At 39.4% G+C, this 16,003-nt stretch overlaps 1 protein-coding gene across 3 annotated transcripts in view; it reads right to left on the bottom strand.

Annotated features, from left to right (window-relative positions):
• Positions 1 to 1,009: 1,009 nt before the first annotated feature.
• The window catches only part of XIAP (X-linked inhibitor of apoptosis), a 51,110-nt gene continuing 36,116 nt past the window's right edge, over positions 1,010 to 16,003 (bottom strand). For all 3 annotated transcript variants that reach the window (XM_054471938.2, XM_063660379.1, XM_054471939.2), the window contains exons 6-7: positions 11,615 to 11,815; positions 1,010 to 5,343 (exon numbers count right to left, since the gene is read on the bottom strand). In XM_054471938.2, coding sequence (XP_054327913.1) covers positions 5,150 to 5,343; positions 11,615 to 11,815 — 395 coding nt within the window. In that variant the 3' untranslated portion in view covers positions 1,010 to 5,149. The remainder of the gene's footprint in view (positions 5,344 to 11,614; positions 11,816 to 16,003) is intronic.

The raw sequence follows: 16,003 nt of genomic DNA, 5'->3' as shown, positions 1-16,003 counted from the left end.
TGTTATACTGTTGCTTAACAACAGTATGACAATTTTGGCTTTTTCCTTGCATTATTTTGTATTTTTGTTTTTTATTGTGTGGTTTTTTTTTTTTTTTCTCAGTGTTTTCAATTCCTCCTTGGTTGAATCCATGGATGCAAAACCCACAGATATGAAGGGCTGGCTATATATGCATTGATGATTGTCCTATTATATTAGTTATAAAGTGTCATTTAATATGTAGTGAAAGTTATGGTATAGTGGAAAGAATAGTTGAAAAAATAAACATTTGGACCTTTCAAGAAAGGTAGCTTGGTGAAGTTTTTCACCTTCAAACTATGTCCCAGTCAGGGCTCTGCTACTAATTAGCTATAATCTTTGCACAAATTACATCACCTTTGAGCCTCAGTTGCCTCACCTGTAAAATGAAAGAACTGGATACTCTCTAAGGTCACTTCCAGCCCTGTCATTCTATAATTCCGTTATGCTGAGGAAGAAATTCACATTGTGTTAACTGTATGAGTCAAACTGAAAATGATTATTAAAGTGGGAAAAAGCCAATTGTTTCTCTTAGAAAGCTCAACTAAATTTGAGAAGAATAATCTTTTCAATTTTTTAAGAAGAATTTAAATATTTTTAGGGGTTTGACCTATTTATTTAGAGATGGGGTCTCACTCTGTCACCCAGACTGGAGTACAGTGGCACAATCATAGCTCACTGCTGCCTCAAACTCATGGGCTCAAGTGATCCTCCTGCCTCTGCCTCCAGAGTAGCTGAGACTATGGGTACGTGCCACCACGCCTGGCTAACATTTGTATTGACCTATTTATTTATTGTGATTCATATATATATATATATATATATATATGATTTTTTTTTTTTTTTTTTTGAGACAGAGTTTTGCTCTTGTTGCCCAGGCTGGAGTGCAATGGCACGATCTCGGGTCACCACAACCTCCGCCTCCTGGGTTCAAGTGATTTTCCTGCCTCAGCCTCCCGAGTAGCTGGGATTACAGGAATGAGCCACCACACCCAGCTAATTTTGTATTTTTAGTAGAGACGGGGTTTCTCCATGTTGGTCAGGCTGGTCTCAACCTCCCGACCTCAGGTGATCCGCCCGCCTCGGCCTCCCAAAGTGCTGGGATTACAGGCATGAGCCACCACACCCAGCCGATTTATATCTTAATTATGAGAAACACCAAAAACTATGAGTAAGCATCACTAAGTTATCATGTAAGAATTTTTTCTAAGTTTTAGCCCAAATTTCCAGGTCAAGACAAACCCACAGAGAGGTAAAAGGGTGTTAGGATGGGAGTTCATATTTACAGCAGGAACTTTACATACATGGTCTCCTTGAGCTCTTGCAACCTTGTAAGATAAGTATTATTCTCCTTTCACAGATGAATAAACTGCTACCCTTTTTTTAACAAGTAGATTTGGCTAAAAAGAACTATGTCAAATATTGCTTCCCATTTTCTTATTTCTCTTTTTTTTTTTTTTTTGAGACAGAGTCTTGCTCTGTTGCCCAGGCTGGAGTGCAGTGGCGCAATCTCGGCTCACTGCAAGCTCTGCCTCCCGGGTTCACACCATTCTCCTGCCTCAGCCTCCTGAGTAGCTGGGACTACAGGCGCCCGCCACCACGCCCGGCTAATTTTCTGTTTTTTAGTAGAGACGGGGTTTCACCGTGTTAGCCAGGATGGTCTCGATCTGACCTCGTGATCCACCTGCCTCAGCCTCCCAAAGTGCTGGGATTACAGGCGTGAGCCACTGCGCCCGGCCCCATTTTATTTCATTTCTCTAACGGCAACGATATATATACATCCCATAGTATATCCTACTGATATACTAGCTCCTTTTCCCATTCAACACCTGTGTAATCAGGAAATGATTCGGGTTTAAAGGGTATATCATGTGAAACTAATGCTGGGGTGGTAGTCTCCATTCATAGTTCAAAATACAAATTTTATCCACTAAAATGGAAACACAAAAAACAACTACTGAAATGTAAATAATATAACAACAAAAATAACAAAATATCATAATACACAGGGCCAAATCACGTTATATACACTCACTACACCCACTCTACCCTACCTTAGCCCGTAATCAAAGGGACAGGGGAAAAAAACAAATGTAGCAGGAAAGGCAATATAAAGCCATTAATTAATTAACTGGAATTTAGTTTGTAAATGCTAAAACCAGTTCTCAAAAATTAAGACAATGCTTTTGATCAGCAGACTAAATTATTACAAATAAAGATAAGTACTTATTGCAAAACAACTTGAATCTTTGCATGACTAAAATGTAAAATAAGTGGTGACTTGAAATCCTAGAGTGAACTTTATACAGAAAAGGAATGTCTACATGTAGACACTGAGAACTCTTGGGAGGGGGAAAAGATTTGGATATGGCTATAGTTTTGACTTTGCAAATGATCAATTTTTGCAGAATTAGATGGAAAAGATCCAGTGCTTTTTATAGTTCAAACACAGACAAATGCTGGTAAGTCTCCAAAAATTTGATTAGAAGTTGGAGTGCTGAGTGATTTTAAGAACCTGAAGCAACAGCATTTCTAAACAATTCTTAAAATAAACTTGTTAGCCACATCAGCGTTGTGCATTAAATTTCACAACTCATGGAGAGGAAGAAAAAAAGTCTTGCTTAACTCTAAACATACAAGTTTTAGAAGAATTTTAATGAAGTGCGGCTCCCAGAACAGGAAAAGCCTTATGTTAAAACAATTCAGTCCTTGAGTCCTTGGCTAACAACCAGATTGAACTACCTACCTGACTTAGAAGTGAAGTGTCCTGGAAAACATATTTTAAAAATTTTAACACTTTTCTCCCCTTGTAGAACACTTTAAATTTAAAGTCTAGACTATACAGATCAAATTCAAGTCAATGACTATATAACCAAACTAAGTGGCAGACAGTGCAAAGGTGAAGAACTGAGGATTTACATACTAAAACAGAAACAGGGCAGTCATTATTTAATTTTTAAAACTCTCATTTAAATTTGCAATGTTTTGGCCGGGCGTGGTGGCTCAAGCCTGTAATCCCAGCACTTTGGGAGGGCAAGGCGGGTGGATCTCTTGAGGTCAGGAGTTTGAGACCAGCCTGGCCAACATGGTGAAATCCCATCTCTACTAAAAATAAAAAAAATTAGTCGGGCATGGTGGCACCTGCCTGTAATTCCAGCTACTCAGGAAGCTGAGGCACGAGAATCACTGGAACCCAGGAGGCGGAGGTTGCAGTGGGCAGAGATCACTCCACTGCACTCCAGCCTGGGTGACAAGCAAGACTCCATCTCAAAAAGAAAATTAAATAAATAAAATAAATTTGCAATGTTTTAAATGAATATCACTTAAAGTAGTAATCAACAGAAGTTAGGAGAACATAACAATACTCTTTCTCTTAGAAAGTACAACAAAAACATAATTTTTTACAGTTTTACTCTCAAACTTTTCTCTGTAGTAACATGACTTACTCACCTCTACAATAGGTTCGTTGTGAGAATCTTGTAATGTAAACCCTGGACGTTCTATGAAGCATTTTTAAACTTCTAGTTTATACCCTACTGATTCTTATTCAAGTGTTTTTTAAAAAATATTTAAACAACTATTCTTCTTTTCTTGCCAATATTTTTATAATTTCCAAGAGGTTTTAAGGATCTTGAGAGAACATTTATTTCAGAAGTATCTACTACTATTACTAGTCAAGAAAACAAATGTAGGTAGAGGAAAGACTTAACATTTTGTCCTATATACATCTTAATCATCCTAAGGGTAAAAACTCACATGAAACTTTTAAGATACAAGATGATATAAGAATCTCAACATGGAAAGCTGTCACTATAACTACAAGCAGTGTACAAACATGCTTCTACTTTTACCTACATAAGCTGACAGATGTTTAAAATACTGAGTTAACAAAGATCTTTTAGTAAAGTGACTTAGGCAGGCTTAAACTAGCAAGGATTAAGGATGAATCCTTACTAATTAATTGGAAGATCTGAGACATATTTTATATTTCATTTTACAAAATCAGAAATACTATTTTGAAACAAGATAAGAAGACATGGTCTACCTGTCAAAAAACTACCACTCAGAAATATTTTTCATCCACAAAGCAGGAAAAACATAAAATCATTTACATTTCACATTGGCACCAAAAAGGTTAACTGTCCTGCCTTCTTGGATTAGAAAAACTAAAGCTGAGTGATAAGTAGTTTTGCAGGCGTTTGAACATGCCTAAGCCTTTAAATCAGTAAAATACTTTCTAAAAATTCTGATTACAAAAGTAATACATACTTATAAAAAATTCGAACAGAACAAAATGAAAAAAATAGAAAGTGAAAAGGCCCCTATAAAATCCCTCTGGGGCCCCTCCCCCAATCCCCCCCTCCCCGAAGAGAAACCACATTTAACAGTTTGGTGTATATCTTTCCAAATCTTTTGTTCTATGCATACAAAAAACATACATACTTTGATTTGGCTCAGACTATACATAGTGTTTTGCCACTTGCATTTTACATTTAACATATCTTTGATATCTTTCCATGTCAGTACATGTTGGCTCGATAGTATTCTATCATTAAATACGCTTTCAAAAATGGCAAATCACTTTAAAAAAATAATTCGCACAAGTACGTGTTCATAATTTTAAAAGGAAATGGACAGAATCCTAAAACACAACAACCAACCTCTAAAAACAATCTCTATCTTTCCACCAGCGTGGAACAATTTATTCCTTTTTCACACAAAACAAATTATGTGATTGGGGAGATTAACTCTAATCTCCACATTTATATACAGAAAGCTCCATTTGTTAAGCCTATCTGAAAAGAATAAAAAATCCAGATGATTAATTCACTTACACTTAGAAATTAAATCAGTATACTATGAATACACATTGTGTTCAGTTATAATATGATGCTCTTAGTCTATGGTTTCAATTAAATAACAGTAAAAAAAATGGATAATACAGCTAATACCCTGAAAAATCCAGAAATTCAAAGATTATATTGCCAACTAAAACACTGCCATGTACATTTTTTTTCCTACTTGGTAGCAAATGCTAATGGAATTCAATCCTGATTACTTAAAGTCAGTTCACATCACACATTCAATCAGGGTAATAAGAACAACATAACATGCCTACTATAGAGTTAGATTAAGACATAAAAATTTTTTGCTTGAAAGTAATGACTGTGTAGCACATGGGACACTTGTCAACTGCTTCAGCACATTGTTTACAAGTGACTAGATGTCCACAAGGAACAAAAACGATAGCAATATTTCTATCCATACAGATTTTGCAAAGCTTCTCCTCTTGCAGGCGCCTTAGCTGCTCTTCAGTACTAATCTCTGCAAAAAAAGAAAATAATTATGCTAGTTTTAGACTTTCTTAGTTGTTTAAATTCATTGAAAACATTTATTGAACCCCTGCTACGTGCCAAGCACCCAACAAGTGCCGGGAGATATAAGGATGACTCACACATGGCATCTGCTCTTAATAGCTCACACGCTAGTGGGAGAGGATGTAAGATGAGGCTACGGAGGTTAAGCACAAAGTACAAAGTGATAAGTGCTATAATAAAGTTATGTACAAAGTGCTCGGGGACAAGATGAGAAAACAAGTTCTTCTGCTCAGGCTGGTTGGAGAAGGCTTCACAGGTTGGCAGTGGCTGGATCGGGGGAGGAGGGAAGTGGAGGAGTGACATTTAAGCATGGACAGTCATTTGCCAGGCAGAAAAACAAGAGTTAGGTAAAAGGAGCAGCATATGGAAAGGTCACGACTAATTTCAGAAATAGAGGGATGGATTTGAGGGACACTTCTGAAGTGGGACAAGGAGGACTGGATGACTGACTGGATATGAGGGCTGAAGAAGAAAGACAAACTAAAGTTGATTACAAGATTGCTAGCTTGGCTGACAAGGATATGGTGATGCCAATAAGAAATATAAAAGGCGGTACAGGTTTGGGATCTTCAGATATTTTTGAGGTGTTTTCAGGACACCCATATAAAAATAGCCAGTAGGCAACAGAAGAGTCAAATCTTGAGGTCAGGAGAAGTCAGGGCTAGAGATAGAGATCTGGATGCCATCAGCATATAGGTGGCACTGAAGTACTTGCTTAATTCAGCCTTTCCCAAAATAGCTTTGTGAAATGTGAATAAATATGCCACAAAAAATGTGTTTCATGGTCACATACAACAATAATGACAACAGCAGCAGCAGTTAACAGTAATATTGCATAAATAGTATGTGCTAGGCACTATTCCAAATGCATTACATATTTTAACTATACCTTTGTGATCACAACTATTTATTTTAGCATCTTCCTAATCATTATGTACCAGCGGTTTCCAAATACGGCCTCACATGAGAATAACCTGGGGCATTTTTAAACAACAGATTTCTGGGCTCCATTCACAGAATCTAAAATTTCTGGGGTTGGGCACACTGGCATTTGAGAACCACTGTCATCCAGGACAGGGCAGTACAGTACAATATAGACAGTATAGTCTATGTTCCCTCTTAGAAATGTACAAGGCATTTCCCTATTTAACTATGGGGTTCCTTTTTCATGGCATCCTTTTAACATCCTGTTGAACACTATTCTGAAAACATGTTTGGAAAACAATAGTTTATTCAAGAAATACTTACTGGACACTTAACTAGGTTCTAGGTACTAGGGATACAATTAACAAATACATAAACCTCAGGCCCCCAATAGTTCACAGACAAGTAAAGAACACAAGCAAACAGGAAAGTATAAATGGTATGATGACAAAGGTGATTACAATGTGTTATGAAGAGCACAGGAAGGGTGTGTGTGCCTGTGTGCGCATGCATGCATAAATGAAGGCCTCCTGGAGGAAATTATACCTAAAACTGGGTACAAAAGAATGAATTAGGAGTTTACTAGGAGAGGGAGGCCTTGGGGGATAAGGGCAATGGGAGAAAAGTGTTTTAGGCAAAGGAAACAGCATAAGCAAGCTCCAAGGAGAGAGACAGAACGTGGCCTACAAGTGCACAGGCAAAGCTTGGGCACAGAATTTGAGAAAATAGCATGAGATGAGGCTACAAAAGGGTGCCTGATCATGAAAGATTAGGCGAGCCACATAAAGGAGTTTGGACTTGATCCCAAGGGCCCTGGGAGCCAGTGAAGGGTTTTAAACTAGAGACAGATATGATCACATCTATGTTTCAGAAAGGTTTCTCTGGCTAGGGGGTAGAGGAAAGGATTGTTTAATCTCTTTCTTCTTAAAAAGTACCCTCTTGGGCATAATAAAAACTATAGGCTCAAACATGGAATGCATCAGAGATAAGAAGATAAAGCACTTACCCTTAAGAAGCTTGGTTTAATGGGCAGGGCAGAAACCAGTTCCAAAATAGTGTAAAAAGCAAAATGCTCAGCCAGGCATGGTGGCTCACGCCTGTAATCCCAGCACTTTGGGAGGCAGAGGTGGGCAGATCATTTGAGGTCAGGAGTTCAAGACCAGCCTGGCCAACATGGTGAAACCCTATCTCTACTAAAAATACACACACACAAAATTAGCTGGGTGTGGTGGCGCATGCCTATAATCCCAGCTACTCGGGAGGCTGAGGCAGGAGAATCGCTTGAACCTGAGAGATGGAGGTTGCAGTGAGCCGAGATTGTGCCACTGCACTCCAGCCTGGACAACAGAGCGAGACCCTGTCTCAAGAAAAACAAAACAAAACAAAATAAAACAAAACAAAACTCTACCAGCACCAGGAGTAGATAAGAAGGAGCTCCTAACTCTGCTGTGGGTGCGGGAGAAAACTTGAAAGAAGTGACTTCTGAGCTGAACCTTGAAACATGAGTTCACAAAGCAGATTCAGGGAGCTGGGGGTAGAGTGGGGAATGGGACTAGGTATACAGATAGAGAAAAGGTACTCAAGGCAGAGGAAAAAATACAAGTAAAGAAACGGCACTATAAGCTGATTTATATAATAAGAAAGCATCAACACAAAAAAAGTCAGAATGAAGTGTGTATTTCATGCCAAAAAAATCAAAAGGAGAACAAGTAATTTCCACATTACTTTTAGATGCAATGCTACAACGAGTTAAAAACAAACAAACAGGCTGGGCGCGGTGGCTCGCACCTATAATCTTAGCTCTCAGGGAGGCAGAGGCGGGAGGATAGCTTGAGCCCAGGAGTTCGAGACCTGCCTGGGCAATATAGCGAGACCCCATTCTCCACAAAAAGGAAGAAAAAAACAAACAAATAAACAAACAAAGCAACAACAATACTGACACCTAGAGTAGTCAAATTTATAGAGACAAAAAGTAAAATGGTAGTTGCCAGGGGTTGGGAAGAGAGGGAATGGGGAGTTGTTTAATGAACATGTTTTTATTATTATTATTTTTTTTAAAGATGGGTTCTTGCTCTGTATCCCAGGCTGGAGAGCAGTGGCGCAATCACAGCTCATTGCAGCCTTGAGCTCCTGGTCTTAAGCAATCCTCCTGCCTCAGCCTCCCAAGCAGCTGGAACTACAGGCGTGCGCCCCCACGCCTGGCTGTTTAATGGATGTAGAGTTTCGGTTTTGCAAGATGAAGAGTTCTAGAGGTTGACTGTGCAACAATGTAAATGTACTTAACACTATGGAACCATACACTAAAAATGGTTAAGATGGTAAATTGTATGTGTATTTTATCACAATTTTTAAAAATCTAAAAAAAAAAAACAAAAAAAACAAAAAAAACTGAAACAAACCCCAAACCACTGGACCAGAAGTCAGGAAATCTGAATTCTATTCCCAACTATCGGCGTGATCCTAGGCAACAGCCCATCTGTACTTCAGGTTCCCGATTAAGGTCATAAAAGTTATAAAATGGGCTGGGTGCAGTGGTTCATGCCTGTAATCCCAGCACTTTAGGAGGCCGAGGCGGGCGGATCACCTGAGGTTGGAAGTTGGAGACCGGCCTGACCAACATGGAGAAACCCCATCTCTACTAAAAATACAAAATTAACAGGGCGTGGTGGCACATGCCTGTAATCCCAGCTACTCAGGAGGCTGAGGCAGGAGAATTGCTTGAACCTGGGAGGTGGAGGTTGCAGTGAGCCAAGATTGCACCATTGCAATTCCAGCCTGGGCAACAAAAGTGAAACTCCATCTCCAAAAAAAAAAAAAAAGTTATAAAATAATCTTTAAGGTTCCTTTGGTTCTGATTGTTTGTGATACCATATCATCTCATTTTTTTCTATATTATTTCATCCTTGTATATAGCCACTAACTCGAGATGGTGATATTCTGGGCATGGATCTTTTCCCCTCAGACCAGTAGTTTACCACTGGCAATTACTTCCCTCTTGGCTTAAAGATAACTACTGGATTCTACATATTTCTCCACAGCGCCTTTCCCCTTCTCCTCCCCACAAAGCCCTCTTCTAGGTCAGAAGGTTACTGGCACATGAGCAATAAAGGCTAGATAACTTTTGATGTTATTTGCTAATATTTGTAATTATTTAAAACCTCTTCTAGAATAAACTGATGTTATTCATTTTACTATTAGAGCAGATTCATGTGGAAAGACAGATAAGAAATGAATATGGATTATTTGATTTTTATATTATATACAGTAATATATATACACATAAAGATTAAAATAAGTACTTTAGTACATACACTAAATAAAGGGCTTTATCTTACACTACATAATTTTTTCAAAGAAAGAAAAAAAGATACTGATTCAGTACTATTTTTACAAGACATTTTACTAGGGCATTCTCTGTTACACAGCCATTGGCAAAAAAATTTAGCACTAAATCTAGGATTTCTCAGTAAGTGACAATGTTATATTTTCTCTAATAACCTTCACCTGCTTCACTTCAGTTAGCCCCATCCTTATTTTATATAAAGTTAAAAGATTCTTAGTGCCAGTCTTTCCTCATCAGCTTTTGGGAAGACAAATAGGCAGCAGTCCCAGCATGAGTAGAGAGCCTGTATCAATTACTTGCCTCTCAATTTAGTGAGACTGAGGAGAGTTCAAATGAATTCCAACCCTTAGGCTCTCCTTCCCACACCATCCTAGTTTGTAGTCTCAGTGATAATATGAGCACCCATTGACTCCTGTTAGAGAAAAGACTAATGCACAGTCTCTTGATCTCTTCCTATTACAACCTGGTAAATCCCTCTGCTGCAGATACATTAAGGTTTGAAAACTAACAACTTATAGCCAAACTTAATTAAGCGCGTGTTTAAGATGCAAGAAAAAAATGACACAATTGCTTGTATTTCTGTTATAGTAGAAAAATTCCAGCCTGGCCAACTTGGTGAAACCCTGTCTCTACTAAAAATACAAAAAATTAGCCAGGCGTGGTGGCACATGCCTGTAATTCCAGCTACTAGGGAGGGTGAGGCAGGAGAATCGCTTGAGCTGGGGAGGCGGAGGTTGCAGTGAGCCAAGATCGCGCCATTGCACTCCAGCCTGGGCGACAGAGTGAGACTCCGTCTTAAAACAAATAAAAAATAAAAAAAAAGAAAGAAAGATGACAAGTAAAGGGTTTATTTTACCACCACCAAGATAAGTGGAGCTTGTGTAAGTTTTAAATAAATGCATCTATAAGGAAAAAATTGGAAGCTTTCCATTGATTCTTACATCAATGAATATAATTTTAAATATCATTAATGTTCATACTGTTTCATAACTTATATAATTATCTGAATAATGTTTCAAAAGCACTTGAAATATCTTAAAGATCAAAAGGATCTTAAATGCGTCAAAAATAAGTAAACGTTTAAGTTTTTTTTAGCAGTAGAATTCTCATCTTTTTGGAGGGAGGATGGTCAAGAGCTTAAAGAACTATTACAGGTAAAGTACCCAAAAGTGTACTCAGTTTGAAACCTCTTCTTTAACCTTCGATGTTGTTGGCAAGCACTATAGTGTCCATCATCCTTAAAGGAGAGATACATATATTTTGAGACAAGATCTCGCTCAGTTGCCCAGGCTGAAGTGTAGTGGCATGATCATGGCTCACTGCAGCCTTGACCTCCCTGGCTCAGGTGATCTTCCCCGCTCAGCCTCCCAGGGAGCTGGGACTACAGGCACACACCACCATGCCCAGCTAATTTTTGTATTTTTTGTAGAGACAATTTCATTATGTTGCCCAGGCTGGTAGAACTCATATTTTTAATCTTTTTTCCATGATTAATGTAATGATATTTGGAAATGAGGCCTTTGGGAAGTAATTAGGTTTAGATGAGGTCATGAAGATGAGACCCCCATGATGGGATTAGTGCCCCTAAAAGTAGAGGAAAAGAGACCAGAGTACTTGCTCCATCTTGTCCCATCCAACCCCAACCCATGCCATGTGAGGACACAGTGAGAAGGCAGCCATCTGCAAGGCAGGAAGAGGGCCCTCACCAATAAACAAATCAGCCAGCACCTTGATTTTGGAACCTCCAAAACTGTCAGAAATAAGTCTGTTGTTTAAGACACCTAGTCTATGGAATTTTATTATAGCAGCTTGAGCAGACTAACACACAGCATTAAGGTTATGTTTAAAAAATGTCCATATCCACCTGTCCCAGCCCCCCAAAGTGCTGGGATTACAGGTGTGAGCCACCACATCCGGCCCTTTCTTGCTTTTTAAAAACAGCAATGCATACCTTTCTGTAATGAAGTCTGACTTGACTCATCTTGCGTACTGTCTTTCTGAGCATTCACTAGATCTGCAATCAGAACCTCAAGTGATTTATAGTTGCTCCCAGATATCTGAATTTTTTCCTCCATTATTTTCTTAATGTCCTTGAAACTGAAACCCATTCGTATAGCTTCTTGTACCATAGGATTTTGGAAGATGGTGTCATCTGAAATAAAAATTGGTGAGGAAAAAGAACATAGAATTTAAACAATTATTTTCATTATCACAACTCAATAGCAAAATATAGTTAAAATGAAAAAATTAAGGAGCAAGCGAAAGAACAAAAACAAACCAGCAAAGCAAAGCTGCTTTGGGAAGATTTTTTGAAGTATTCAGGCACTGAAAAATCACTTTCAGAATCTTACAATTAATTGTAAATGCAATGAGTATGTATTTTGTAGTGTTTGAAATGATGCAAGGTAAAATAGGCAAGAAAAAGGTTAAGTGCCTCAAAAATCTGAACTGTTTTGAATCTAGCTGTACTCATTAACAATTAACCTAAGGTACTTAAAGAGTGGATGTTGTTACTGAGTCACTAGCAATTATTTGGGGAAAATGATGGGAAATCAGGGAAGTCCCAGTCTATAACCTTGAATGTGTCAATTTCCTAGCTCTCAAACTTCGTTTCTGTAGCAGAGCGGGTAGGACTGAATAAAGCAAGAAAGTCAATGGAAACTTGTTTTTATGATACTTAAAGTAGGAACACAGCATGTGTAGGGAAGTGCTAAGAGAGGACACTTATACCCTCTGACTCATCAATTCCACTCTTGGGTATTAAAGATGAGTGTATATCTCTGCCAAAGATATGCACAAGAGTATTCATAGCAGTGTTATTTATAATAGCCCCAAACTGGAAACAACTCAAATGTCCATCATCAGGTGAACAGATACATAAATTGTGGTATATTCATACGCTACACAGCAAGAAAAAAAAAAAAACTATTGCCACAGACAATATGGATGGATCTTATAGATATAATGAGCAAAACATAACCATAATTCATCATTATGACACAAGAGTACCTACTGCATGAGTCCATTTATAAGAACTTCAAAACTAATCTATGGTAATAAACAAAATTAATCTATGGTAACAGAAGCCAGAATATAACTTGGGGGTGAGTACTGATGGGGAAGGAGCATGAAAGAGCTTTCTAGAGTTGTGGGAATGTTCTGTATCTTAATCTGGTGGATAGTTACACAGATAAATATATATATTTTAACATATACATTTTAATATATATTTAACACGTATTTAATATATATTTTAATATATATGTTAAAATTCATCAAGTAGAAAACTTACGATTAGGGTACTTTAAGCACACTACTGTATATGTGTGTGTGTGTATATATATATATATATATACACACACATATATATAATCATATATATATATTTTTTTTTGAGACGTAGTCTCGCTCTGTCACCCAGGCCGGAGTGTAATGGTGCGTCTCGGCTCACTGCAACCTCCGCCTCCCAGGTTCAAGCAATTCTCTTGCCTCAGCCTCTCGAGTAGCTGGGATTACAGGCATGCGCCACCACGCCCGGCTAATTTTTTTGTATATTTAGTAGAGATGGGGTTTCACTATATTGGCCAGGCTGCTCTCGAACTCCTGACCTCGTGATCCGCCTGCCTCAACTTCCCAAAATGCTGGGATTACAGGCATGAGCCACTGCGCCCGGCTACTGTATGTATATTATAGCTCAATAAATGTTTTTTGAAAGAGAGGAGGCCGAGTGCAGTGGCTCACACCTGTAATCCCAGCACTTTGGGGAGGCCAAGGGGGATTCCTTGAGGCCTGGAGTTTGAAACCACCCTGGTCAACAAAGTGTGACCCTATCTCTATTAAAAAATAAAAATAAAAGATAAGGCTGGGCATGGTGGCCCACGTCTGTAGTCCCAGCATTTCGGGAGGCTAAGACGGGCAGATCGCTTGAGCCTAGGAGTTCAAAACCCCATCTCTGCAAAAAATACCAAAAAATAAAAAAAAAACTACCCGGGCATAGTGGTGGGTGCCTGTAGTCCCGGCTACTCAGCAGGCTGAGGCAGGAGAATGGCGTGAACCCAGGAGGCGGAGGTTGCGGTGAGCCGAGATCGCGCCACTGCACTCCAGCCTGGGCGACAGAGCAAGACTCCGTCTCAAAAAAAAAAAAAAAATGGCAAATGTACCCAAAACAAACAAACAAAAAAAGAAAAACTCTGTTGGCAGGTTATAATACAGATAAAAGACCAGTTAGGAGACTACTACAATTGTCCAGTTGAAAAACAAGGAAGGGCCTGAACTAGAGCAGAATAAGTGGGAAAGTCTGAAGCAACATTAAAAAGGTGGAATCCATCAAATTTGATGATTAATTAAATGTAAAAGGATTACAGAGAGCAAAGAGCTTAGGAACAACGTAAATTACTGGGCAACCTTGTGAACTGTGGTACTATTAACCAATACAGGAGAAAAAAGTGCAGGATTAGATTTAGTCTGAGTGGTTTTTAGAGATGCATTCTAGGTGGAAATGTCCAGAGGGCAACTAGACATTGCTCTTTCCTGCTTCTCCTATCTTTGACTTGTTTTTATTTTCAGTTTGTTTTGTTGTTCCATTACTTGTGCCCACCTAATTAGATGTTGGTGGCTCCCTTCCATTCCCTCATCGACCCTTCTGAAAAATGGTCTTTCCAGCCGGGCGCAGTGGCTCACGCCTGTAATCCCAGCACTTTGGGAGGCTGAGGTGGATCACCTGAGGTCAGGAGTTCAAGACCAGCCTGGCCAACATGGCGAAACCCTGTCTCTACTAAAAATACAAAAATTAGCTGGGCGCAGTGGCATGTGCCTGTAGTCCCAGCTACTCGGGAGGCTGATGCAGAAGAATTGCTTGAACCCGGGAGACGGTGGTTGCAGTGAGCCAAGATCGCACTACTGCACTCCAGCCTGGGTGACAGAGCGAGACTCAGTCTCGAAAAAAAAAAAGTCTTTCCAGACACTTTTCCTACCAGCAACATCTTACTCTCATTTATACAGGTTTTATTATCCTCCTACTTCAATGTCCTGCAGGTATCTCAAACTCAACTTGCTAAAAACAAAAAGGAAGGACATGGACCCCTACCTGATACCATATACAAAAATTAACTCAAAATGGATCAAAGACCAGAATGTAAGATATAACACCATAAAACTCTTAGAAGAAAACATAGGTATAAACCTTGGTGACCCTGGATTAGGCAATGATTTCTTAAATATGACATTAAAAGCATGAGCAACACACACACAAAAATAGATAAATTGGATTTCATAAAAATTAAAGACGTTTCGCTGGGCACGGTGGCTCACGCCTGTAATCCCAGCACTTTGGGAGTCTGAGGCAGGCGGATCACCTGAGGTCAGGAGTTCGAGACGAGCCTCAACACGGAGAAACCCCATCTCTACTAAAAATACAAAATTAGCCGGGTGTGGTGGTGCACGCCTGTAATCCCAACTACTGGGGAGGCTGAGGCAGGAGAATTGCTTGAACCTGGGAGGCGGAGGTTGTGGTGAGCTGAGATGGCACCATTGCACTCCAGCCTGGGCAACAAGAGCAAAACTCCATCTCAAAAAAAAAAAAAAAAAAAAAAAATTAAAGACGTTTATGTTTCAAAGAACACCAACAAGAAAGTGAAAAAGGTGGCCGGGTGCAGTGGCTCATGCCCGTAATTCCAGCACTTTGGGAGGCTGAGGTGGGCAGATCACAAGGTCAGGAGTTTGAGGCCAGCCTGGCCAACATGGTGAAACCCCATCTCCACTAAAAATACAAAAAAAATTAGCCAGCCGTGGTGCTGCACACCTGTAATCCCAGCTACTCGGGAGGCTAAGGAAGGAGAATTGCTTGAGCCCAGGAGGCGGAGGTTGCAGTGAGCAGAGATCATGCCTCTGCACTCCAGACTGGGCAAGAGAGCAAGACTCCGTCTTGGGAAAAAAAAAAAAAAAGGAAATCTGACAGGGACTTTTATATATAAATAACTATCATCTTCATTTAGAAAGTAAAAGAGGCCCAAAAAAAGAACTGTAATATATAAAGATCTCTTTTAACTCAATAACAAAAAGATAACCCATTCCCCTAGACTGTTCAGTAGAAAAAGGACAACTCAAATAAAAAATGGTCAAGGCTGGGCACAGTGGATCACACCTGTAATCCCAGCACTTTGGGAGGCCAAGGGAGGCAGATTGTTTGAGCCCAGGAGTTCGAGACCACCAGGGCAACAATGGCGAAACCTTCTCTCTATAAAAAATACAAAAATTAACTGGGTGTGGTGGTGCACACCCGTAGTCCCAGCTACCCGGAAGACTGAGGCAGCAGAATTGCTTGAGCCAGGGAGGTCGAGGC

Source organism: Pongo pygmaeus, chromosome X, assembly GCF_028885625.2.
Source record: "Pongo pygmaeus isolate AG05252 chromosome X, NHGRI_mPonPyg2-v2.0_pri, whole genome shotgun sequence".
Taxonomy (NCBI): domain Eukaryota; kingdom Metazoa; phylum Chordata; class Mammalia; order Primates; family Hominidae; genus Pongo; species Pongo pygmaeus.
Note: the sequence above shows the minus strand (reverse complement) of the source record. Positions and strands in the feature narration are given on the sequence as shown.